General features: G+C 32.6%; 1 protein-coding gene across 1 annotated transcript in view; it reads left to right on the top strand.

Annotated features, from left to right (window-relative positions):
• LOC111706562 (transient receptor potential cation channel subfamily V member 5) overlaps nt 1-4,689 on the top strand; it is a 22,048-nt gene extending 17,359 nt beyond the window's left edge. Inside the window, exons 23-27 of the mRNA XM_023479457.1 lie at nt 994-1,136; nt 1,769-1,824; nt 2,306-2,387; nt 2,926-3,069; nt 4,192-4,689. Of these exons, the coding sequence (XP_023335225.1) occupies nt 994-1,136; nt 1,769-1,824; nt 2,306-2,387; nt 2,926-3,069; nt 4,192-4,299 (533 nt within the window). The 3' untranslated portion in view covers nt 4,300-4,689. The remainder of the gene's footprint in view (nt 1-993; nt 1,137-1,768; nt 1,825-2,305; nt 2,388-2,925; nt 3,070-4,191) is intronic.
• Nucleotides 4,690-27,381: the final 22,692 nt, after the last annotated feature.

Consider the following 27,381-nt stretch of genomic DNA (forward strand, 5'->3'; position numbering starts at 1 on the left):
GGATAAGAAAGGGAAGAAAGAATGGAAGGTGAAGGAATGGAGGAAAATTGAAGAAGAACATGAAGAGAAAGGATAATAAAGGGAAGAAAGAATGGAAGGTGAAGGAATGGAGGAAAATTGAAGAAGAACATGAAGAGAAAGGATAAGAAAGGGAAGAAAGAATGGAAGGTGAAGGAATGGAGGAAAATTGAAGAAGAACATGAAGAGAAAGGATAAGCAAGGGAAGAAAGAATGGAAGGTGAAGGAAGGGAGGAAAATTGAAGGAGAATATGTAGAGGAAAGAAAGGAGGTTAACTTTATTAGTAAATAAAGTTGAAAATCGTTGAAAATCCCAAGTTTGGTAGTAACAGTAATCTCTGTAACCACAGTAGGCAGATTTATGGGACAGAAACTATCCTAGTATAAATGTATAAATATATACGTATTTCTCTTCCTCAAACTTCTCTCAATTTTAGTATTTATTTTGAAATTCTTTAACAGAAAAATATTTAATCTTGATTCTATTCTGGAATTACTATGGATAGTGGGGGATGGGGGAGTATCAAAACAAAATACAGGGGTTTATTACAAAGTACGAAAGGAAATGAGTTATTGCAACAAAAACTCTGATTTTCTAATCCCATCCCTTTAAATATCCATTGTCACAGACCTGTTCTTTTTCAATCTATGAATTCCGTAAGATGAAATACTCTAAGTTTAAAATATTTAAGGTTTACACCATCAGGATGCAAAGATATAAGGATTTGAATATTATAATTTGTTACAAGAACTCAGTCCCAGCATTTATAATTTCATGCATGGCTGCATAATGCATGTATAGATACAAATAATCAAATTAAATATAATATTGTTGAAATAAAAAACCAGAGAAATGACCAAAAATGTGAAAAGTGTTCGGTAGATTATTGTATTGAAAGAGTTTGAATTTTTCATCTGTGGATATTCCAATCCTTTAATTAATGATTCAAATCTGAAGGAATCTATATTTTCTAGGTAGAGGATATGATATCGCGAAGCAGAATGAAGCGACTAAAGACGCTACTGCTGCAACTAAAGCTGCTGCTACCACTACTACTGCTGCTCCTGAAACTGCTCCCAAACCAACAGGTTCATCTTCTCTACCCCCGATAGCTCAGGTAATCATCAGACATCACACCGCGTCGGTTTTCTGGCATCTTCTCTTTAGCATTTTCCCAGCCTCTTAGAATCTTCTGTTTTATGTTATCTCTTGTTTTTTTTTCATGTTTTTATACAGAATTATGTATTTTACCAGCTGCCTATAAAAATCAACTTTTAAATTATTCAAAACCATAACTTTTGTTTTACACTTGTATTCTTAAATAGTATATTATAGGTCTCACTGTATAGCCAAATCCTTCTCTTCAGTTTAACATCAAAACTTTCTCTTTTTGATCCTTTTTCTTTATATTTTCCTCTTTTAATACACTACAGTCCTCTCCTTTTTACGATTTTAAAATCCGGGTTCTCTCATCTTTCTAGAAATTACTTGACCTTGCATATGCCACCACTTCTTATTCATGTAATTTCCACTTTAAATCTTCTTGTAATCTTTCTTTACTTTAATATTCTTATTTTGTTCTACACTATTTCCAATAACGATACAAAACCATCTTAAATTCTATTTAAATCTCAATGCTTATATTTACTCCCCCCCCGGCCCTCTTTCTATTTTTATTCTTCTCCGTCTTGTTTTTTTTTCTAATTAGGTTTTGCTCTTTCGTTTCTTCATAGTTTGTATTTACTTCAGGACACTAAGAAAATTACTGTGGATATACAGAATATCCAGGATATGAAAACACCAAGGTAGGTTGGTAAAGGTTGGATATACAGAATATCCAGGATATGAAAACACCAAGGTAGGTTGGTAAAGGTTGGATATACAGAATATCCAGGATATGAAAACACCAAGGTAGGTTGGGAAAGGTTGGATACACAGTTATTTTGGGAAGTATTATGTGCGTATTTCGGCGTTAAATCTTGGAGTTAATCTAATATGATATGGGACGCACTGTATGTTGGGTGTCGAGACTGTACAGGTAAACTGTGGGTTTTCAGATTATTTGTAAAAATAGAATATCAGGTAGCATCGTATAATTAATTAAGATGTTTACTATTCTTATAATCTACTCTTCGGGTAAGAATAGATACTTAATTAGATTCGGGCAAATATATTTTAATGCGACAATTAATACTATTTTGTGCAATCATTCCGGAATACTATGCAATTTTTTATAAATAGCTCTGTCTCACAATAATAAAATATTACAAACTGTCTTTATTATAGAGGAGGAATAAAGAAATCTAGACAGCAGAGGAAAGAAGAATTGTTTAAGAAGAAACGAGCTAAATCTGCACTAAAAAAGAAGGTGGAGGATTCCGGCAATTTTTTCTTAATTCACAAAATAAGTATAAAATGGCTTTTGTTGTTCTTGTTCTTGTTTAGAAAATTATTGGATATAGTTTTTTTTCAATGACAATTGCTCTGTTTTATTTTTTGCGTTTTAATTGATCTTCAAGCTTTTTATTTATCAAAGGAATTGAGTCTTTGACACAATCTCAAAATTTCCTACCTCTGTATCTCAAAAACCTGATGGCGTAAACCTTTGATATTAGAACCTTGAATATTTGATCCCACAAATTATTCATAGTTTGAAATATCTGAGGTCTACGAGAATCGGTTGGCAAGGATATATAGATATTAGAAAATAACATTTTGTGACAAAAAATGAATTAATTTCTGATTGTTTTTAGATGATTCAAAATTGTATAATTAAACTTACATTTTTTCATTATCATAAAAAATCTTCGAATTTTCATAAATGTGAAATGCTTTTTTGCCGTTTTTTATACAATATGTATTTCATGAATGTATGAACGAAAGCGGAGATAAAATAAATACTGCAGGTGATGTCTGTGGACCTCGGTCTGTACCCCTTGGATACTGACTCGTCGGACGACGACATCTACACAGAGACCGTCTGGTGGGAGGCCGCCGACAACCTTGCATTCGTCGGGGACGACGGACCTCCAATCGTCCCCCCAGATAATGTTAGTTAAACCAAATATGAACTCAAATACAATGTGTCCCACTCAACATAACAATCTAAAGAATTCTTTATTGACAGTCGTCGTATATATCAGTACAATAAAGACAACTTTCTATTTCAATTTTGATAAGATTTTACACAGCTTGGATGAATAAAAAAGTAAATAAAGAGAAGTTCTCAATTAACAGATTCTTGTTATGTTTACTTGTAAACTTGTAACTTGATTACAGCTTTTTAGAAATTAAAACTTAGAAAAGTCGTCTTCATTGTATTAAAAGAAATGCCAACCACTGTATTTAATATATAAATTTGGCTTGTCTGTCTGTTTGTCTGTTTGTTTGTTTGTTTGTTTGTATCCAATAAACGTCAAAACGGCTGAACCGATCGGGCCCAAATTTTTTGTAGGACATCACGTGACCACATGGAAGGTTTTTGAATGATCAAAATTTTAAATATTTGTCTCCATCAAAATTCGATCTTCATTAAATTTTTGAAAATTTTGAAAATCCACGAAATTTTTTGTGAAAATCCGCGAATTATTTTTGTTTTGTTTTACGATGTACACAAAGAGAACATGTTCACAATTAATTTAGAAGATGGGCGCGAAGCGCCCTATAAGGCTAGTGATATAAAATATACAACACACATGCTTCTGATGTTTTACCGAAATTAACACTGCATTTAAATTGCGTTTTCAAATAAAGGCCTTTTTACTGGTCTGAAAGGTAATTTACCTGGTTTTTCCAACTAAAAATGCGTGTATTCATTAAACTCCAGCACTGCATGGTCGTCTTTTAATCGGCACGTCTAGTAAACTGGGTAGTTTACCCCTGTTACCCCCCCCCCCACAACTCCCAATGTCCTGCTATAGGAAACCACTGTACTAAAAGTTTTACATATAAAATATTTTTCGCCTTTTGAAACAAATTGGCATTACCTACATTTTTAGTGGACACTGATCCTCAGTCTCCTCAGGGCCAGTTACTTTTAATGACGTACTATGAAGAAAACAGTCATTTTTGTCCATTTGTTGTAGTTTTGGGAGCAACAAAATAAATCAGATTTAATGAAGTTTTAAAAAAGTTGAACAATGGTTAAAAATCTTGATGGTGAAATTGTTTAGGACCCTCCTCCTCCGTACGTGTCTCCGCCTCCTGTCCAACCTTCACCTCCGACGGAGATATCAACGGTACATCCTGCTAGTCCGGAGAATACGAAACAAGACGAGTGATCAGATTTCGGGAACTGTCCCTTAAAGAGACTGTAAGCGTAATTTCAAGTGACCCTAAGTGCATAGATGGCAATGTTCGATTCTGAACGGTATACACCCTTGATACGTTTATCTAATCAATTATTTATTTATTTTTCTAGGCTTTAACGTAAAAAATTCGATTCTAAAAATTTCATAGCTGATGATGTCAGGACGGCTGAAGACGTATTTTCATTTAATTATTTTTTTATACAAAACCTATTTTTAAATCCCCCCGATGAGGAAAAAAGTAATAAAGGGAAATTCAATTTTGTTACGAATATATAAAAAGGGTTGCATTTTTCGCATTTCGTTCACCAGAGTTAAATGCAAAAAATGTATCCAAAAAAAAATACGGAAGAGAAATTATTAATTTTAATATAATAAAACTTCTAATGCTGAGCTCTCAGAGCAGGGAATTCCAAATTTTCTTTAGTGCGCAATTAATTGTTGGAGCTTTAACGGTACCCTTGACACCTTAAGTTAGTTATGATACACTTTCAAAGAGAAAAATATGGATACCTCATTTGTTCTTGATCATACAAAGCTTTTGAGGATACCATAGTGAATCGGACATTCGATAAAATGGAAGGTCAATCGAAATTACGTTTACAGTCCCTTTGAGAAAACTTGTTTGTTAGGAATAGAATGAAAATGGCAGGATTGAACAAAAATCAACATATACCGTAACTTAAAAAACTGGATTTTTTTTTCAGCTAGATTTGTCATAATTTATTTTGAGCTAGTTTTGAAACACAGTGAAAATCTAAAAAAGACTACATAGTTAATACAGTGATAACCAGAAAACATAGGATGACGACTTTGAGAGTCAAGTTTTAACTTTAAAAAGTTTAATAACCATGAAACACAGCAATTGTGCAGTGTATACAGACCCATTTTACAAAAAAAAAGTAATTTTACAATTGTCTAGTAAAACTATTTGCTTTGTAACATCATCAAATACACTTGAGTATTGCTATAATGTCGTCTTTCTATTACATTGTTTTCTGGTGATCACTGTATAAAAAAAAGTTCAATTATGAATGGAGTGTACTTCTAATATTTTTGCTCTTTAGTGAAAACATATATTAATAGTCTGCAATAATATTATGATTAACCTTTATATTAATTGCAAAACAACATTTTTCTTCATCTCATTCTTAAACCTCAGTAATTTGCAAAACAGTTTATTAATAATATAATGGTACATAACCTTGCTGAATTCTGCTATAAATAAATAAATAAATAAATAGATAAATACATAAATATATAAATATATAAATTAACAGCATTTCATAAATCATTCCTCAGGGAAATTGACGGAACCACTTGAACTGGTTTGAGTATGCTCAGTGCTCAGGCTAAGCCCAGATACATCATTCTCATCCTTCTCCAGGGGCTCTGAGGGTTCTGCTAAAATCTCTGATCCTGAAGCAGTTCTGGCAAACAATGGAGCAAATAGAGACTCCTGGGGGTTGGGAGAAAGAGATCCTTGGAAGCTTGAACTTGGAACAGAGTATGAACCCCCAAGAGACGGGTTTGGAGCCGTGTATGATCCATATGATCCTGAAGACACTGGAGTAAAATCCTTGATATCCGGACACACTATTCTGTATCCAGGAGGACATTGAGTGCTGGAGGAAACCTTAGTTTCAATATTCACAATACGTCCAGTTCCTACAGGTTTATCTTCTTTAATCCTTGAATCTATAAGACTTGTCCAATCATCAACTTGACAAGAACACTCTTCCTCTCTTTTCTCAATCTTCTCTAGTTCAGCAACTGCAGCAGCTTGGGGAGTGAGGAGAAGGACCTTCAATCTGCAACCATACTTCTCCTTGACAGTACCTGAAGCTGAGCCTGCTCTCCTGAACATGGTTCCCTCCTCCTCTAAAAGGAAACAAACCCTGTTGCTTAGATCTCCTCTCCATGTCCAATAATTGCACCCTGTGGTAGACAGGCAGTGGGCATGACATGTCTCTGGGTTGCTCACATTATACAGAGTAAAGAATGATTTGCCAGCAGATAACCTAACATCATTCACTAGACAATCTGTAATGTTAGGACGAACATTTCTCAAGGATTCAGTCTTGGACTCAACAAAATCATCTTCATCAGTACAAACCAGAGTTTTTCCAGTTGGACAGGCGGACCGGTGCAGGATACGTCCTAGATGATCTTTATCCTCACTATACACATCATCTCCTTCTTTAAAGGGCAAAGATCTAGGATCTAAATATCCAGCAGAGAACACTTCTTCGTCCTCACAGGAGCAGGTTTCAATCCGGGATTCCCTATCAGCATAGAACGGCTGATTACAACCTTTAGATCTGAGAACAGTTCCAGATTCACTCCCGTCATCTCTGACAACAATAGAATCCTTCTCCTTGAGAAAACATCTTCTCCCCGTCCTGCTCCAGGAATAGAAACTACAGGACGGGGTGTTGAAGCACTTGTTATGACACTGAGCTACAGTTTCAATATTTTCCAATCTTGAAATCCAGTTTGTCAGATCCAAGCTCACTCCTTTAACCACGCATTGTTTAGCAATACCTTTGTTGTCAGAAGTATCCTTTGCTTCGATAATAACTCCATCAACAGGTTCCAGCTGTTTACCAGATTTCTGACACAGCGCTCTGAATCCATGATTTAAACTACAATCCTGATTCTCCCACTTAAAGTTCCGTCCGTTGAGAATCAAACATCGGTTTCCAGCAGCTGCTCTCTCCTGAACCTCCCAGTTCCCCCAGGTCACCAACCTCCGGCTGGTCTCCCACCGGTTGAAGGGTCGACGAAGACCGATCCAGAAGTTATCCAATCCTTCCTTTCTCCGGGATAGAAGATTACTCAAAGCAAAGTTTTCTTTAGAATCTGATGGTTCGGCAAGAAAACCATGATTGCTGGTACACCAGGTTCTAGCTTCATCCCAATTCATATCCTTCTCACCTAGTAGATAGAACTGTTCTGTTTCTCCGCTATGCAACCATCCATCATCCTTAAACACTACTGTAGGAGAAGATTCCTTTTTCTGAGGAGCAGTTGAGAAACCTGCCGGAACCGAAGGAGAGTAACCTACCGGAGCCGGAGGAGAGTAACCTACCGGAGTCGGTGGATTGTTTGTCGGAACAAATATACCGCTGGTCGGAGGAACATATTTAACCCCTGTCACAAAATCAGCAATTTCTTGGAATAACGGAGAAGGGGATCCCAACCGTGCTGTTATTAACAAAACTGAAACAATTGTTTTCATGGTTGAGAGAAGCAAGATACTGAAACAAAATATCATCCCAGCTTCTTAAATATATTCAACCTAACTCTGGGCTTTCCAAACTTGAACCACTGAAGCAGATTCAGGGCAAATTTTCTTTTCATAAAAATAATTTTTACGCAAATCAAATCAAAGTTTTGTTATTTTACATCTTTTAATTTTAATTCCTTATTAAAAGAAAGATTATCAATCCCTGAATTGTACCGGGTATTCCAAACCATGTTTCAAGATCTACCCTCTGTAAACCAACAGTTCGCTAGATTATTCATTCACTCTCTCAGTTTCTATAGTTAATCCGTCACTCTGTTCAACATAAAAATCACTTACTTACTCAATTTCTAGTCAATCCGTCACTCAGATCAATATAAGAATCATTCACTCATTCAACATCTGTTCAGACCATTAATACATCTTTTTACATAAAGTAGTAATCTCTTCTGGTTTTTTTTTTGATATAAGAATTTTATAGATATAATTATCAAGCTATTTATATATTGTTCTTAATTGCAGTAGTACCTTAATTCATTCATCTTCTATCTTAATCTTTTATAGATTTTTTGAATTTCAGGGGATATTAGTTCCAAAACTAACTCTTGGCCCATTTCTAACACTGTGTGTTAGAAATGGGCCAAATCTGCAAAGTTATAAGAGTATAGAGTAAAAAAAATGGCAAAAACTAAATATTGAAACAATAAATGTAAATTTTAAACTAATAATAAGGTGTGAGACTTAGTATTTTATGATTCTTGATTTAATTTTGAACATATATCCCTATTTTGAAACCATTACTGGATTTCAGCTCATGTCGCGTTTTCGGAACATTTCATGGTTTTCAGACCATTACCGGAATTCATCAATGTCAATTTTTAAGCATTTACGCACTTACATAACAAAACAAGATTTTTGATAAGGTAAAATGTAAACAAAATAAAAAATCAAATCAAACTGTTTTTTTTTATAATTTAAAAATCATTACAGCAGCAAGTTTTTATATAAATTGAAAATACAAAGAAATAAATATCTCAGAGAAAGTTCTAGAGATCTTAGCATGAAAGGAAATGTAAAATTGTGAGTTTATCAGAACAAAATTGATTTGAAAATATCTTTGTTCACTTACGTAAGCTTTGTTCAGTCTTACCAACAAAGGATGAGACTTTAGATACGACTGTACGGAATTTATACTGTCTGTTTCTTTATATTCATGATTTCATGCAACTATAAACTTCATTCTTTCTGCACCAAATCATTAAATGGTCCATTCAAAGGAGAAGACTCAAATTAAAGAATTTCAAATCGTTTTCACAGCCAATAGTTTCATCCTGGGGAAGGGTGTAATGCAAGGAAAGTTAATTGCGGTCGTGTATACTCTGCGTACATATTGAAACTAGTTCTCTTTGGGCGGAATTTGTAAACAAGAATAGATCAGTGTTCGTTTCGTATCCGAGGAGGTTAAACGCATTAAGCTTCCATATAGTCTAGCTCCTCAACGATAATTTTGATAATTTACATAATAACTTCCTACGACCAGAATATTTCATTGATTTTTTTATGTGAAAAATGGATCCCATGTCAGGCGGTAACATCCGTCTTGTGTTTACATTACCGCCCAGAGCCCAAAACTTAAGACAGGGTATCGTTATTAAAACCAGTTCTAAAACCCGGGTTTTATGAACGGGGTTAGGGAGTTTTGTGAAAATAAATATTTTTGTTATGAAATATTATATAATTCAGTTTGTTTATGTTTTCCATTTTTTTCGAATCTCTTAAAACAAAATCTACACAAGTGTTAAGACCCAAAAAAGGAAACTTAGGAGTCTCGTTCAATGATACTCTTTTAAATTTCAGGCTCAGAGGCAGACACTGCAGTACAAAAGATGCGTACACTTCTGAAATAACTTTCTTTGCATTACATCTTTGATCCTGGGTAACCATGTTTACTAAAGTTGGCGGGGGGGGGGGTGTACATTTTCCTAAGAATTATTTGTAATGCTAAGAAACGAATTTGAGCTAAAATAATAACAGGGGGGTGGATTTTAGCTTTAACCCGTCGGTGTATATTAGCCTGAGTGTACACTTTGGACAGTTTACTGATAAAGGATACTAAGAGATAATAGCCTATTCATACAGTACTACCATCAAATATGCAGTACGCTTTTGGAGTAAAAGTGTATTATAGGGACTAGGGAGGTTTTGTATCTTGAATTTTACTCAGTTTTCTCAGAACTGTTAATTAACGAGAAAATATTGCTCTGTACCTCTTCCTGTGAAAATGTAATCCTGCACACGATAAAAGAGCAGTGGATTGCAATCGTCAAATGGAAAACAAATTCTCCCAGCCGGATATGCAGTCGGCATTTTGAAAAAAAAATGCTATAGAAGTCTCAATAGTAAAAAGTCATAGAACAATGCTGTACCCACAGATTTGGTTGTACCTACCCGATAGATTAAAACAACCTACTTTTAATGAGAAAATTATCTCATGCCGTAATCAAACCATTGTGAACCGTTCATCCCTCTCTAATTAACGGATAAGTTGAAATTATGTGTCTACAGTTTTATTAAGATTTTTTTTAATTAAAAACCTATTTTTGCTTGAATAAAAATAAATAATTTCAGAAATCACCCCCGAGTGGAGTACATGGCCTGTACTATTAGTAAGGGAATAGCGTACATCATCACTCTATATACTATAACCTCGTTGGTTCTCGTTGGTTAGTAAGCAAGGCACATCCTTCCTACCCTGCTCTGGTAGGAAAGTACCGATCTTTGTTTTGATAAAACTAGTTCCAGTAGTCCAAATATGTCACAGTTAAATATATTATCAAGTACAATAGGTAGCAACAGAGAAATAAACCAATTATACACTACGTCACAAGTGTCAAATACAACAAGAAAAGCGAAATTTTAGTTGACATGTTTTCCAAGATTAAATAAAAAAATTGTAAAAACAGAAAATAAAGAACACACATAATTTCAACTTATTTTACTGTAAGAAAAGCACTTTATTCTAAAATTATCACTATTATTTATACTTTTGTCGGACACAAAACTGAATTGACACTTGTGACGTCAGAATACAGCTGTACTGAGAGTGTACAAATTCTATGTTGCCATCTATTGTACCAGAATCTATTTGGTCACAGTCAAATTGTATCAAGTAGTGCGCAGTTTGCACTGCAAACTCTATATGCTCGTGCCCAGGAATTCCGAACCCATCTTTTTATAATTAAATCATTCAAAGACCGTTAGAAAACTGGAAAAGAAGTATGGAAGATGTAGAACTTAAATCTAAACAATAACAACAAATTTAACCGGTTTTTTTATTTAAATATAACGTATATTAGTGAAAAATTTGAGAAAGGCCTTAGTAAATTTATACAATTTTTTGAGACGTAACCTGAAGTTAGGTTAAGATTACAATGACGCATCTGAAATACGTTCCAAGGTCATGCGTAAACCTTGCGTCACAAGAGACAATACGCACGGTACTATTAAATACAGTTTGTTTGTTAATATACATTTAACAAGTTTAAAAGGACTGTAGTCTATAGTTGTAATTTCTAGTGACTCTGCATTTAAAGAGGACTTTAAACCTTTCCAAGAGAAACCAAAATTTAAAATAATCATTAGTGGATATCTGTTCTATTCTTAAACAGACAAAACTTTAACCGTTTTCCATCGGACATATCCTTCATAAAATACAATTAATACAATTAATACAATTAAAACAATTAAAACAATTAATACAATTAATACAATTAATACAATTAATACAATTAATACAATTAATACAATTAATACAATTAAAACAATTAAAACAATTAATACAATTAATACAATTAATACAATTAATACAATTAATATAATTAATACAATTAATACAATTAAATTAATACAATTAACACAATTAATACAATTAATACAATTAATACAATTAATGCAATTAATACAATTAATACAATTAATACAATTAATACAATTAGTACAATTAATACAATTAATACAATTAATACAATTAATACAATTAATACAATTAATACAATTAATACAATTAATACAATTAATACAATTAATACAGTTAATACAATTAATACAATTAATACAATTAATTAATTAATAAACGCTTGATGTCGATATCCAATTTGGACACTTTTAGATTTTGGATGCATGTCTGATCCCTCGATTAAAGCTTTCTCTGCAGTATTAAATTAATCGGTAGTCTTAAGAATCGTTAACGGCCTACCACTTACGTCCGAACTCTTTTGGACTAGAAGAGTGATGTTAACGCAATGTGATTTCTGCCCAGTGCAATGAATGTGTCTGCATGTCAAAATGAAGAGGTTCGTACAAGCGCGGGTAAACGGTGGGCGTTTATCCGCGCTTGGCCAGGCATAGTTTTCTTGAGGTTCTCTATAAGGATGATTTAAATGGAAATATCAGAAGTTCACTATAATAAACTTTCTTTTAAATCTACAATTAAAGATTATTTGATGTCCAAGAGTGTAAAATTTATTTGCAACAGTATTTTGCTGGTCCTGCTCTAGTTAATCGTCAGTTTTAACTGCATATTCTCATCATTTTTCTTATATTCTGACATTGATGAATTTCTTAGTCAAGCAATTTGCATTAATTAAATCCTTGATTAGAATTAATAATTTTGTAAGAAAGTTCTGTTAATGGGTTGGATTTAAGACTCTTGCCAACATTTTTGGAGCGCAAACAAATTATGATTTGCAATTTATCGATCCTGACCCCCCTTTTTTTCTGTATGTTTCAAATCGAGGACCAAAAGAATTAAGTTTTTGCCACATTCTCGAATTGTCTAATCCTCATATCTTTAGCAACCTGATGATGTAAACCTTTGATATTTCAAACTTAGATTATTTGATTTTACAGAATTCCCAGTTTGAAATATCTATAGGTCTACAACATTGGGTTGCAAAGATATAAGGAAAAAAATCAGAGTTTTTGGCAAAAACTAAATTCCTTTATAACATGTTATTACAGCAAATCCGAAACTGTTTCTCCGTTTTCTCCAAACCTTGCCCTACGACGGAGACATGAAATCTAATTAAAACCTTGATTAATGTTTTGTGAGGAGACCAACCTGAAAACAGCTCTACTACGACTGTTCTCCTTCAGCTGAAAATCAATTGCACACATGTTTGTAATTGTATGCTCAACCTGTTAAATTTTCAGCGGAAAAATAAATCATTAGGTTAAATTGGATTAATATAATGATTAAAATGGTATTAACTTATTTAAAAATAGTCCTAAGATAAAATATCTGATTCTGTCTCACAGAGATTGTTTTGTAAAAGCAATTAAACATAAATCATAAAAATGTCACAAATATTTTCTGCGAGAAGATTGGAAAATGCAGTTTTTTGAAAATAAGTTTTGGATTTCTTGGATTTATTCATTAAAAAGTTTAATCAATTTTGAAATTGAAATCTCCAAGACCTATGTATGATGTCTAAAAGACAACTTTACAAATTTATAACGTTTAAAAGCACCAATGTATACGTAAATGACGCCATTCTTTCAAAGAATTCAAAACAGATAATTTAACACGAGTTGCATGCACTTGCACTTGTTATGTTATAATTAGGTGTAAAATGTTTAAGAATCTATAAATATATTTCAAATCTTATTTCAAGATCTAAATACATTGCCAGTTGACAGGTAATTTACCCGATGTCGTGCTTCAGTGAATCTCCCTGCAACAGTTCGTCTCCTTTTGTGTTTTTGCCATTTCAACACAATGTTAACATAAAAACACTTGCCGATGTTTGTTATTAAAATTTGACTGAGAAGTTATCTGTCTCAAATGAGTATTAAACGTTTTACAATTTCGAAGAAAGACGACATTTTAGAGGAAATAATATTTTTTTTTTATAATTTTCCCCTTTTAAAATCGCGCTCAATTATGTAATATAATGAATTTTAATGTTTTAATGTTGCTTTTGATGTCTAACTTTGATGTTGAAATGGTTAAAACACTTGACACAGGACGTTATTTAACATGACACTGTCATGGCGTCTTTAGTTAATTCAGAGAAATATAAACGTCGTTTTTTCACCTGCTTCATCTTTCTTTCTAGAAAATAAAGGAGCGAATTTAACTTAGCGTGAATGCAATATAGGAATATATTAGTATATTGAAAACTAGATATTGAATAAATACATACTTTTTAAAAGTTTCCTAAGTAAGTTCAGAAAGATTTTCGACAAGGAATCTTGTAAAACTTTGTGGTTTTCCATATTCTGTTAGACAGTTAGAGGAAAATAAGAAATAAACTGTACACCGTGTACACCGCACAAAAAAATTCTCTAAAAAAAAGTTGCACCATATTTTTACTCTAGTTTTAATACTTGTTTATCTTGTTCCAGTGCGTTTCAGACAAAAAGTTTGGGGAAAATGCATGTTTCAGTATTTGAGAAAAAAGTCCTGTTTGAAAATAAATTATTACTGTTGGGTAAATACATTATCTGGCTGATATACCAAACTAAATGAGGCTCAAAGTAATTCTAAAGAACTATATATTAAAAGCCATATTTTTAAAAAATGTATTTATTTTCAAAGATCGGACACTTAAAAAAAATAATATTGAAAGGACGAGGATTTCGATGTGGTTCGGACGAGAAAATGATGAGAATGTGGTTCGGACTAGAGATTGATGTGGTTGGCCTTCCTCCCCTCGATGACCTCAACACCAACCTTTTTCTTTCTTCATACAGTTTATCGGAAACTTCCTCACAGACAAATAAATCATCCGAGAAGGAAGTCATGCATGCTGCCTTTTAAATCAGAAATACTTCCGAGGAAGTTCGGTGTAAATATTACGGTGTATACCATTTCAATGCTTGATCCCCAGATTCAAAATACAAAAGTTATGACTTCCGGAAAAAGAAAAGAAAGCAGGAAATTTTTGAAAAGGTTTTATGTACTTCAGACTTTGTGTACAATCTAATTAAAATATAGCAGTTCGGAAACAATATGACCGGAAAGTATGAAAATCTAACAAGTGTGCTCAACTAAGATGTACTATATACAATGTGGTAAATTTAAGCCAGTTGACATAGTGGTAATTGACAAAACTGATTCTTTGTAGCAATTTTATTCAGTATTAACTTTTTTTCAAGTTTATGTTAAAAACAAGATTTTGAATTTACGGCCAATTTTAAACACTAGCATGCATTCCATTGATGTGAAAGCTAAAAAAATGCTTGGATTTTAAATACTGATATTTTAAGCGTGGAATTGCAGTGAAGTAAAGTGAAGGCATCACTTTTAAAAAACTACCAAAAGAAGTAAGATGCAGATTAAAGACGTTTCAAGTTATATTAAGTGCGTAAGAGATCATAAGATGTTTAAAAGAGAATTGATGTTTTTTAAAGAAATAAAATGGTGCAGTGTGATTAATTTTTGAAAATTATAAGAACCCTGTTAAGTAAGGATCTGTAAAACTCTGATCAGAGAAAAAAGGATATGTTACTGCACTATCCAAGGATAATCGTTTCAGGTATTTTTTCCCGAGTTAAGTCAAACCCAGGCAATTTCTTATCATTTCATGGGTCCGTACGTCTACGGCGTACAGACCAATGATGAAGAAAACTTCTAAGTTCGATCTACTATTAAAGAAATGTACTGTACTTCTCAAAACATATATACTAGTTATCTAAGAATAACTAGAATATATTAAGCTGCAGTAATTTAGATAAGAATTAATATGCTGCACAAAGTAATTGGGTAAATGCAATTAATATCAATTAGATTGTTAACATGGATTATGCAAGAAATAGACCTGGACGTGTTGGAGCAATTTAATCAGAAACCTTAAATAGACCTGGACGTGTTGGAGCAATGTAATCAGAAACCTTAAAACCAATTTACAGATTGTAAGCGGAATTTAAAGTACCCTTTGCTTTTCTACTGTTGGAAAACATACAATGATAAGAATTAACCCAAGGAAACCGACAATATCTTCGAAACATATTATTGATCAGATAAAGGTTTCAAGGGTATCGTTGTGAATCAATCAGGATTAGTAATCTTTGCATTTTTTTAAAGAACTAGGCCTTTAGAGCACTTCGCGCCCAACTTTTATTTCAACTAATAATCTTGGTTCCAACTGCGTACTTCGCATTGTACAGTACACAGTACAGTGACCGCCAGGGTGAGTTGTTCCCCAGGTCTGATTTTTTCTTTTTCATTAGTTAGATATATGTTAGTAAACATCATTTATACCATTTAGAACTTCTTGGAGGTTGGAAAAAGTATTGATGAAAATGTTTAACTCAAAAGTATTTTCTTCCAATAAATTGCTTTGAATTTTCTATAAAATGCCGAATGCGCGAAATTGTCAAATTGTGTACAAAATGATGAGCTGTATACGCTTAAAGCAGGTGCAGTTTAGGTCACACAATTAAGTAAAAAGTCTTTAAATCTGAAATATTACTTCTGGAATTGAAACCGCAATCAAATCCTTCATTTGGAACCAGTTTAGTGTAGAAGCAGCCAACTATTTTATAAAGTTATTTGCAACAACTGTAATCACAGAAAAAGACCTTCTCAATCTCGACAAAAACAAGAGAAAAAACTGTAAAACTGGAAAAATATCACTACTGAAGGTTAATTTTTTTTTTTTTTTAAGTGCAAGCACAACTTCAACAGTGTTTTATAAGTTTAGGGTTTGGTGAAAATTTGATGTAACTGAAAAACTTGAGTCTTTTAAGTATGCAACTCAGTATTAGCTTTAACCTGAAAGATCGCCTTTAAACATTGAAGCAGAGATTTCTTAATAGAAAACTTTAAGGATTAAGCTGAAGCAGCTAGGCGTCTTTGGACAGTTGTGGAATTAGTTAAATCTCAAATAAACAAATCAATATCTTTGTAAAAATAAAACACTTTAACGTCCATGTATGATGTATGAGTTTAGATACAATTCTAAGAGAAGAACTGTTCTTTTAATGAAGAAGTTTAAGCTGATGTGATTGATGATTTTATAGCGCTTTTTTACGGAACTGCTTTAAGTGTAACATGGAAAGTTTAATAAACTGTTTATCACCATTACTCAGTCTACAGACTGCATGACCAAACACAGCACCGAAATAGCATGCATCAAACATAGGTTCGGAAAAAGGTATTTCAGATTCCAACATGAACCACAAATATTATGTAAAAATGCATCAAATTATATTTGTTAGAATAGAAGCTTAAACTTGTAATAGTGTTATGTTAATAAGCTTCTAAAAAGTCAAATATCTATGCATCAAAAATGCTGATCACGTTTATGTATGTTAAAGCAAATAGCTTTGTACATTGTACATGTAATAATCTTTGCATGTTCGTTTCTTTGTATGTCCGATCATAACTCATGGAGACAATTTTTTTAAATTTGGAGCATCCATGAACCTTCCCTAGGGTCATGTATTCATGTAAGTTGCCTCCAAAATTTCGGACCCGATAGATTCAGCTGTTTAGACGTTTAGTGGATAGAAACGGACAAACAGACAGACCAGCACTTCGCACCCATCTTCTATTTTAATTGTAAACATTGTTCTCTTTGTGTACATTGTAAAAAAAAGTTCGCGGATTTTATAAAAAAAAATGAAAATTAAATTTTGATGGGACAAATATTTGAAATTTTGATCATTCATAAACCTTCCCTGGGGCCACGATAGGTTCCACACAAAATTTGGGCCTGATCGGTTCAGCCGTTTTGACGTTTACTGGATACAAACAAACACCCAGGCAGACAAGCTAAACTTATATATAGACTAGCCTTTTAGGGCGCTTCGCGCCAATCCTTTATTTTAATTGTAAACATGTTCTCTTTGTGCAAATTGTAAAAAAAGTTTGCGGATTTCATAATATTTCATAATATCCATGTGAACAGTGTGAATACGCGGCCACCACGACAGAAGATCTTGAGAAAATATATTTATATTCTGAAATATATTGATAATATATCAGTGTTTATATTATACAAGGTAAGTTTTCTACAAAGTTTGCGGCAAAATGTTTAATATAAAATTGTTTGTAAAATTTTCCAAAATGAAGTAAAGTTTTAGCAAAACTTGATAAAGTTTTCTTCCGGTGGATATGCCTGCCAAATTAAATTAAAACTCTTCTATTTTGCCGATTAACAACCCAGCATTGTGTATATTTTGTTAGTATTTGTTTTATGTTGCAGAATACATGGACTCTACTCAATTAGAAATACAAGAAATTCAAGAAACAACTCGACTTGGATATAAAATAAATGTAATAGGGAACTTCCACGGTAAAAAGTTTAAACCCTCCTCCCCTGTGTATATATGAAGACATACAATATTTGATATTTAATTCAAATACATCTGTCAGAATTCAGATATACAGCCAGCGCACTTCTAGAAAGATTGAATACTTTGGCCTAAAAAGGGGATCGAAAAGTAAGACCTTTACTAAAGTCTGGATCTGGATTCTGGACAAAGGGTCGACCCTTTAACAGAGATTGTCGGCCGTCGGGGTCGATGAAAATTGCAGAAAAAATGACGATGCCGTGTGTTTTTCTTTCTATCCATCAAACCTAAATTCAAAAATTTTAACGATACCAATTTTTCTAAAATATTTCCAATATTTCAAGAGTATAGTTTGAATTTTTGTTTTATAACAGATACACCTCGTATTTAGATATTTAATATTTGATTCAAATACAATTATCAGATTCTATGCTTCCTTCCTTCATTAACACCCTCCACCCCAGGGGCGGATACAGGAATTTATGAGGGAGAACGAAACATGTTTGCGCGAAGCCAATTTTTTTTTCCTTCCTCATCCCTACAATTTTCAATTGCTCACCCCCCCTCCCCCTAGGGGGGAGCTGTGGGAACCCAAGAGAGTATAAAAACTCCTGATTTTAACCTCATATTGGACAAGATATGTTACCATAGTTTACATTAGAAAAGGAGGTAATGTTGTTTTTTCCATTCTTTACACTCGTTACAGTGCAGGGGCCTGCAAAGAATGAAACTTCAGATACGACTGTACAGATTTTATTATAGTTAAATTCATCAAATTCACCTTAATATCCAGAGTCTAAAACTAAAGAACGAAAAGTTTTGACTTAAATTTTAAGTTTATAGTTAAATGCCACTTCTGACTTAATTTAAACCTTAACTTTAACCGTGAGGTTAAATATTTAACCCTGTGGTTAAATATTTAACTCGCCGAAATCGACGAGTTAAAATTTAAACATAGGGTTAAAATCTTGAAATCCCGCAATCCCTATTGGTCTATCTCGTCTATCTTCATTCAGCGGTAAGCGGCATTCAACTATAAATTACGCTATATTTAAAAGTAAAAACCTTGATTTAATAAATTTCACGTTTTAGATTAATTAATGTTTGCACATAAACCCAAAATACGGTTGTAACTGGAAATAAGTTTTGTTTTCCTCACGTAAATAATTTCAAATTTAAAAAACAGCTGATTACCGAATACCGATACTTACGTAATAATTCTTCGTAAATTCTTCTCTCTGATTGGTTCAGATTTTTCCCGGGAAATTCAAATTTAAAATTGAGTAAGTTTTAACTATTAATTACTACTTAACCGGGAGATTAAGGGAGGATAATTAAATTGAGGGGAAAACCACTTAGCCGAGGGCCTCCAAATTGAGCCTCCCAAAGTTTAATAATGAAAAATTAGAAAGTTTATAAAATTTGAAATTAAAAAAAAACTTTAATCAGTTTTAACATAAACCTTTTTTCTGAATACTAATCTAAAAGAAAATTTGTACCATTACAAAGATTTTATAGTTATATAATTGTATTCTTGAAAATGAAAAAAAATAAGATTTTGTATCATCATATAATTCTGAATAATAATCTTAGAAAGATGTTGGAAGCTTTCATAGAAAGATAATTCAAAGTAGGGTTTCCAACGAAAATTTCGCCTTTTTCGAGAAAAAAACTTTTTCGCGACCATTTCGCTACATTTTCGCATGACGTTCGCTCACGAAAAAGGCAAAAAATTTCGCGAAAGAAATAATGCAAAAAATTTAGGTAAAAATGCGAGAATTTCGCGAAAAAAATTAAAATTATGCAAAAAAAACACACGAAAATTTCGCGAAAAATACAGAATTTCTCAAAACAAATGTAAAATTTTGGCGAAAAAGTTACGAAAATTTATCAAGAAGACTGTATTTTGAGAATACAAGACTCATTTTCAGAGAGAGATTTATCCGCGAGCCCAATTGATGGATTAACACAAAATATAAATATAGATTTAACATGAGACAATTCATAGATTTGCTCGAAAATACTTTGTTCTTAAAACACAATATAAAATCTACTACGGGAAGAACCAAAATAATTCGAATATTTTGAATTCACCCTGTTTAATAACTATCCATTCTTCCAAGATACGTTATAAAATTATTCTTTTTACACTTGTTATTTGTTGTTGTCATATATGATTATGATTAAACATTTTTAGTTCAATTAAAACAATTTGATAATTTCGAATATTGAAATCCGTAAATTCTTTTGAGCAATTAATTGTTGCAGCTATAAAACTCATGGTTTTCACAAAATTTTCGCTTCATTTATTTTTCGCGAAAAAATGCGAATTTTTGAGAAAAAAGTTTCGGAATGCGACCGAAAGTTTTTGCATTTTTTCGCGAAACGTTTCGTTCGCTGGAAACCTTAGTTCAAAGATAGGACATCTCATGGAGAAAGTAGACAGGACAAGCATGACATCTCCTAGAAAGGGTAGACTGAACATTGGTCCAAACATATGACATCGCATAAAGAGGATTTCAAAGAGACTTTTTTAAAATATAAAAGTTCATTTATAAAATGTTTTCAAACCACTAAGTAAGAATCATGCACTATGTATATTTCGATTCAGCGAAAATGAAAAAAATATATAATTAAAATTGACTCAAACAAATTTATTTTCACATTTTGAATAGTAATACTTACATCTGCAACATTACCCCTAACAGTTATTCTGTAACTTCCGCTTACCCTTCCCCCCATCCCCTCGGCACCCCCTCCCGTCTCATCCCCTCCCCCCCACCAACTCTTCTCAGCGTCAAAGTTCCCACGTACAATGCACTCCAGTAAATCTATTAAATAGAAATCATTTATTAATAGAGTCCTGACGCTGAGGGGGGGGGGGTCATTATGTCATAGTTACCCCGATATAGTATCAACTAAACTAAAGACCATCTAACAAATTATGTCTAAATTTTTGTATTAAAAGATTTATAATTTAGTTTTCGTAATATATATTTATATTTCTTTTTAAAATTAAAATTGGTTCAAGTCACCTTTGGTCTATAATTAATTCAACATTCCTTTCGCTTCCTGAGTTCTCTTTGTATGCTTATTCATTTAAAACGTATCTGCCGATAAAAAGAAGTAAAAATGACAAAGTTTATGTTTAATAGGTTAAACTGTGATCAAAAGTTAAAGCTTTTTCAGGGAAAGGGTCTAATCTGTTAATCAGCTTTCCCTTCAGATTTAGGGTTAAGAAGGTTTGTAGCAAATGCCTTACTCCATCAAGTTCTCTTAAGTCTGTAACGATACAGCTCATACAGCTAGGTATGACCTTCTGTAATCTTAATATGTATCCTACAGATACAACTTGTCCGATCTATAATACTCAATCCAGATAAGACCCTGTTGTATTCTTTAGTATGTATCCCTCAGATACAACTAACTCTATAATACTCAATCTCTATCAATCCAGATAAGATGTTCTTATATTCTTTAATATGTATTGCTCAAATACAACTAGATCTCTATAATACGCAATCTCTGTTAATTCAGATAAGACGCTGTTGTATTCTTTAATATGTATCGCTCAAATACAACTATAGCTCTCTATAATATTCAATCTCTATCCATTTAGTATGTATCCCTCAGATATAACTAGCTTTCTAAAATATATCAATCCAGATAAGATGCTGTTGTATTCCATTCTTTAGTATGTATCGATCAGATACATCTACTATCTAGATATCTGTATTGCTTAATAGGTATCCCTGATACAACTACAACTACAACTAGGGTATAATGTCATCATTTAATAAATATAGGGATGTTCAGGTTTACAGATATGGGGTTTACTACGATATTTATTACAGGTTCAGGTTTAGATAGATTCAGGTTTAAGTAGGTTCAGATTTAAGTAGGTTCAGGTTTAAGTAGGTTCAGGTTTAAGTAGGCTCAGATTTAAGTAGGCCCAGATTTAAGTAGGCTCAGATTTAAGTAGGTTCAGGTTTAAGTAGGATCAGGTTTAAGTAGGTTCAGGTTTAAGTAGGTTCAGATTTAAGTAGGTTCAGGTTTAAGTAGCATCAGGTTAAAGTAGGATCAGGTTTAAGTAGGTTCAGGTTTAAGTAGGTTCATGTTTCAGTAGGTTCAGGTTTAAGTAGGTTCAGGTTTAAGTAGGTTCAGGTTTAAGTTGGTTCAGGTTTAAGTAGGTTCAGATTTAAGTAGGCCCAGATTTAAGTAGGTTCAGGTTTAAGTAGGTTCAGGTTTAAGTTGGTTCAGGTTTAAGTAGGCTTAGGTTTAAGTAGGTTCATGTTTCAGTAGGTTCAGGTTTAAGTAGATTCAGGTTTAACTAGGTTTAGGTTTAACTAGGTTCAGGTTTAAGTAGGTTCAGGTTTAAGTAGGTTTAGGCTGTTTCTGGTTCCTTGTTTCATTGTTTTTGGTCAGGTTTAGGTTAAAAAAATACCTGAGTGAAAGGGACTGTAGTTAGGGACCCTGCATGTGAATCAGGCATGTGGGCCGGGGAACCTACATTTATTATTATTTAATTACAGTTAAAAGAATAGTATTGGATATTTTAAAACGCAAATATATTGATAACAATATAAGATAAGAAGAATATCTAGTTCTTTTCCATGAATAATTTCAGACTCAATTTTGTTAAAATTTACCTTTATTCTGTTCTTTTTCAACTATATTGCACTATCCTATCCGTAATCTGCTCCATACTTTACTTTGTCCTGTAATATTGATATCCTACGTCGCTTATGCTCTTAACCACTGTACATGTTTAGTATACCATCTCTATTCCGCTGTATGACACTGATAAAATAGTCTGTCTTTATACTGCTCTATGTTCCATATATTTTTGTCATGATTTTGTTGCTAAACATACATCTACACTGTTTCATATGAATTAGCACTAAAAGGCGATAAATAATAAATAAAGTAATAAAAAGTAATGTACCTAATTTCACCACCAAAAGGTGGATGGTTTGTGAAAGCCCTCATCAGTAGTTATCTAGTTATCACAGTGGTTTGAACTCTGTATTCCAGAAGCTAAATATTTCCAGTTTATCGTTTGTGTTAAAGGATTAAAAGTTAGAAGAAAAGTTTAGTATCAGGGGCGGATTACGGTATTTTCGCGGATGGGGATTATCCCCGCACCCCTACCTTATATACCAAGAAGTTTATATATGTATTTTGGTCCCCTCCAGTTGCACCCCCAATTTTTCCTGTTTTTTGTTATAGTAAGTTTTAGCGGGGAATTTCACATATTTTTGTTTTTATGCAAATTCAAGTCATTTTGCATCTCAGACAAATCCCAAAATTGTAGTAAAAATCATAATGTTCCAAAAAATAACAAAATTGTAGTAAAAATCAAAATGTTCAGAAAAATAACAAAATTGTAGTTAAAATCATAATGTTCCAAAAAAATAACAAAATTGCAGTAAAAAACATAATTATTCCAAAAAAATAACAAAATTGTAGTAAAAATCATAATGTTCCAAAAAAATAACAAAATGCGCATGAAACTTGGCCGGACGTATCGACCGTTATGAAAAACCCCAAATACAAACATATCAGACGAAAGCAAATTATGATTGAAAATATGACTTTAAACTATTAAGATTTCTTACGAATATTTTGGACTAACAAATTAAAAATGTCCAACAAAAATATTTGAACCGATTTATTATTTGTTCGATCAGAACTTCATCCAACTTTTTCTTGTTATTAGCCTTCAACTGCAGATGCCAAAAAGTAGGGATTTTTAATTATCTTATACCCATCATCCTGTATAAAAAACCGGGGTAAAAGATACTTTTCATCGAAAAGAATTTTTTTTCTTTAGGACATTACTTCAATAAAACTTAACTTTCAAGACATTTTACTTTCCTAGGACAAAAAAAAAGGTTTAGGCTTTCGTTTGAAAGTAACTGTCCATTTAAGGGGTTCAAAGAGACATAGAAATAAAGAAATTGTCTCTTTTCAATATCTCTTCATTCTTGTAAAGCCGTTTAAGGGCTAAAAGGGTTTCAGTTGACAGTTTTTTCAATAGTTTTTTTTTATGTCAGCTTTTTATTTTGTTATGACAAAGGTACTGTTTTCTGAACATAAAATAAATCATGTGAATATTTTCTATTTAAGTTGAACAAAATGTCCATTATCCATTATCTCTATAATTAACCCTAAAGGAAGGAAAGGGTTTACATGAAAAAGATTCATTAGATAATAAATATATGAATAACCCCGTGAATGGTTAATCCTGATATTTTACTGGTATAATACTGAACCATTTGTCAAAATACGGAGGTAACGGAGGATATATGGTGTAAAGGGGCTAATTCAGGGTAATCACTGACTTTATACAACATTCTTAATGTTATGTCCTATAATCATACGTTTATATTCCTTCCGGTCATGTAACGATGTTCCAGTCCAACCAAAGTTACGGTTTCCAAGGAACTTCGTAAATATATAATATATATAATTTATAAAGGCTGAACCAGAACCAGTTTAGGGCTTACTTGCACTACCGTTTCATTATAATACAGATTTTCTTCCGATAATTCACCCTAAAATATGTTGACCCTATCAGCGACCATTTTCTTTTCTACTAACTCATTTATTCTTGATCAGAATTATATTTAATGGTCAACGTTGTTTTGAATCAGTTCAAGGGGTTATTTAATTACGTCCCCTAATCATTTCAAATTTTGTTTTTAACTTTTTAAGTTTCGAATTTTAATTTGGTAATTTAAACTTCCCTCATTTCATCTGTTAATGCTATGTATCTTTAGGGATGTTAACGTTTTCAGTTTTTTGAAATAGGATCGTTTCGTTATAAAAACGACAACGAAAAATCGAAAACGAAACGATCGTTTTTAAAGACGATCGTTTTTTTTTGAAAAGTTCGTTTTTTTAAAATGGTCGTCTTAAAAATGATCGTTTTGAAAAACGATGGTTTTTAAAATCGATCGTTTTTATAATACTCGTCGTTTCGTTAACGATCGTTAACGACGAACCTTTGTTAACGATCGGTAATGTAGTTAAAAATGCAACTACATTAAATAGTATGGATGTCTTTAATTATTTTAAAAATAAAGTCTTTCAAAATAAATGGTTTGTTTAATAAAACATGCACTGTGTTGTAAAGTGGAATTTGATGGCTTTTTACGAACTTTATTTTAAATTTTATTTTATATACTTGACAGAACAGCTCTGCATTTTCTATTTCTGAATAAAATGTCTAGAAATAAGAAGAATTCTTTTTGTTTCAAACGATGATAATTTCATTTTATGCTTGTAGGTTTTATATTGAACTGGAGAGCTTGTAGTTCTAGTGATGGAAAAAATAAAAGACACGCGAAATTTATTAAGGCTATGCATATGTCCTGAATTCTATCTCTCATTGTAAAGCTATTAACCATCATTGCTAAAAATTGAATAATGCTTTTAGTTTGATAACAAAGAAAATGACCCAACAAAACTTACGCTCAATGAGAAATAAAACGGAGCTATCCTGAATAGTTTCAATTTGTTTTCTAAACAGACAGTAATTTAAAGTGAGAACTAAACACGATATTTTAACGAACATTTAAATTAGTGAGTTCTCAAGAGCCTTTATATTGGTTAGTTCTAAAGAACCTTTAAATTAGTGAGTTCTCAAGAACCTTTAAATTGGTTAGTTCTAAAGAACCTTTAAATTGGTTAGTTCCCAAGCGACAACTTCAAAAGGATATTTTCCCAAGTGGCAACTTCCCAAATGTGCAATTTCCCTATTAAGTATGTCCTAGCCGCAGCGCTCGGCCCCCCTAGCCCATCCTGGCCTTAGTGCTCGGCCCCATTTCAGCCTGCGACGCCACAGAAGGCCTAAACTAACCTTTGGGAAGTTGCCGGTTGGGAAATTGCACATTTGGGAAGTTGCCACTTGGGATTTTGTCACTTGGAAAGTCGCCCTTGGCAAAATGCCTTTGGGAAAGTTTCTAGCACAGTTCTATAGAACCATTAAATTGGTAAGTTCTACAGAACCATTAGACTACTGTTTGTATAGTTCTATCCCACCAAATACTATAGTTAAAGAACCGGGTGATATATGTTATGGGTTAGAGACGGAATATATTTGCAATAGAAAATACTTTTATTACATTTTCATCAGAAATAATTTATTATCAGACATTGTACAGTTCAGCGATATCAGCTCTAATATAGGAAGAAAGGAAAAAAGAAAGATGTAAAATGAAATATAAGAGGAACAATAGGACGTTGCAAAAAGAAAAATAGGAAGTTACAATAAGAAAAATAGGAAGTTACAATAAGAAAAATAGGAAGTTACAATAAGAAAAATAGGAAGTTACAACAAGAAAAATATGAAGTTACAATAAGAAAAATAGGAAGTTACAATAAGAAAACTATAAAGTTACAAAAGGAAAGAAGAAAGGAAAAATATGAAAATATAAAGAGAAGAAAATTGCAAGATCCGAATTGAAGGAAGAAAGAAAAATTATTAAGTTATAAAGTTAAGGAAAAAAGGAAAAATAGGAGAATAGTGAAGAATGTAAAAATGCTAAGATATTAAATGAAGGAAGAAACGATAAATCGGAAGATTCGAAATGAAAGAAGACAGAAAAATTTAGGAGGATAATAAAGAAAGTAAAAAAAGAAGATATTAAATAAAGGAAGACAGCAAAAAAGAAGTTACTAAAGATAAGAAGAATGGAAAAATAGAAAGAATAACGAAAGAATAAATAGGAAGATATGAAATGAAAGAAGAAAAGCAAGGAAAATAGGAAAATAGGAAAATAGGAAATGACGTTTATTAGACACAAACAGACCGACAAACAGACAAGCAAAGTAAATATATAGATACATAAAGAAAAATAATGTGAAAAAAGAAAGGAAAATTAGAAAGGCACGAAGCAAGGAAGAAAGAAAAAATAGAAAGGCACGTAGAAAAGGAGGGAAAAAAGGAAGATAGGGGCCGGGAAGGGGAAGAAAAAGAAGATAGGGGCCGGGAAGAGGGGAAAAAGGATGATAGGGGCCGGGAAGGGGGAAAAAGGAAGATAGGGGCCGGGAAAGAGGAGGAGGTTTGAAAGAAGTTTAAAANTTATCCTCCCTGTAAAGAGGGAGGATAAGTAATTATCCTCCCTGTAAATAGGGAGGATAAGTAATTATCCTCCCTGGAATTAAAAAAGGAGGGAATTTAAGGTTGGTTATTTCGTTGAACAGGAGATTAAATATTTAAGTAGCTATTCATTATTTTACAGAACTTTTAACCTCGAACTTAAAATTCGCGCATTCTTTAGTTTTAGACTCCGGCTATTTAAATGGTTCCAGGTCGTCAATAAAGCCTTATACTTGAGTGACAAAAAAAGAAGAAATTTTTTGTATTTTTAAGACTCTACATATAAATTTCTTATCTACATGCCTTTACTATAAGTAAGAATGAATATGAATAAAAACATTACTTTCTCCATTAAAATCGCTACGGGGATAGCAATTTAATATTAGGGGTGAGCAATTTTCCA

This window comes from Eurytemora carolleeae, unplaced genomic scaffold, assembly GCF_000591075.1.
Source record: "Eurytemora carolleeae unplaced genomic scaffold, Eaff_2.0 scaffold702, whole genome shotgun sequence".
NCBI lineage: Eukaryota > Metazoa > Arthropoda > Copepoda > Calanoida > Temoridae > Eurytemora > Eurytemora carolleeae.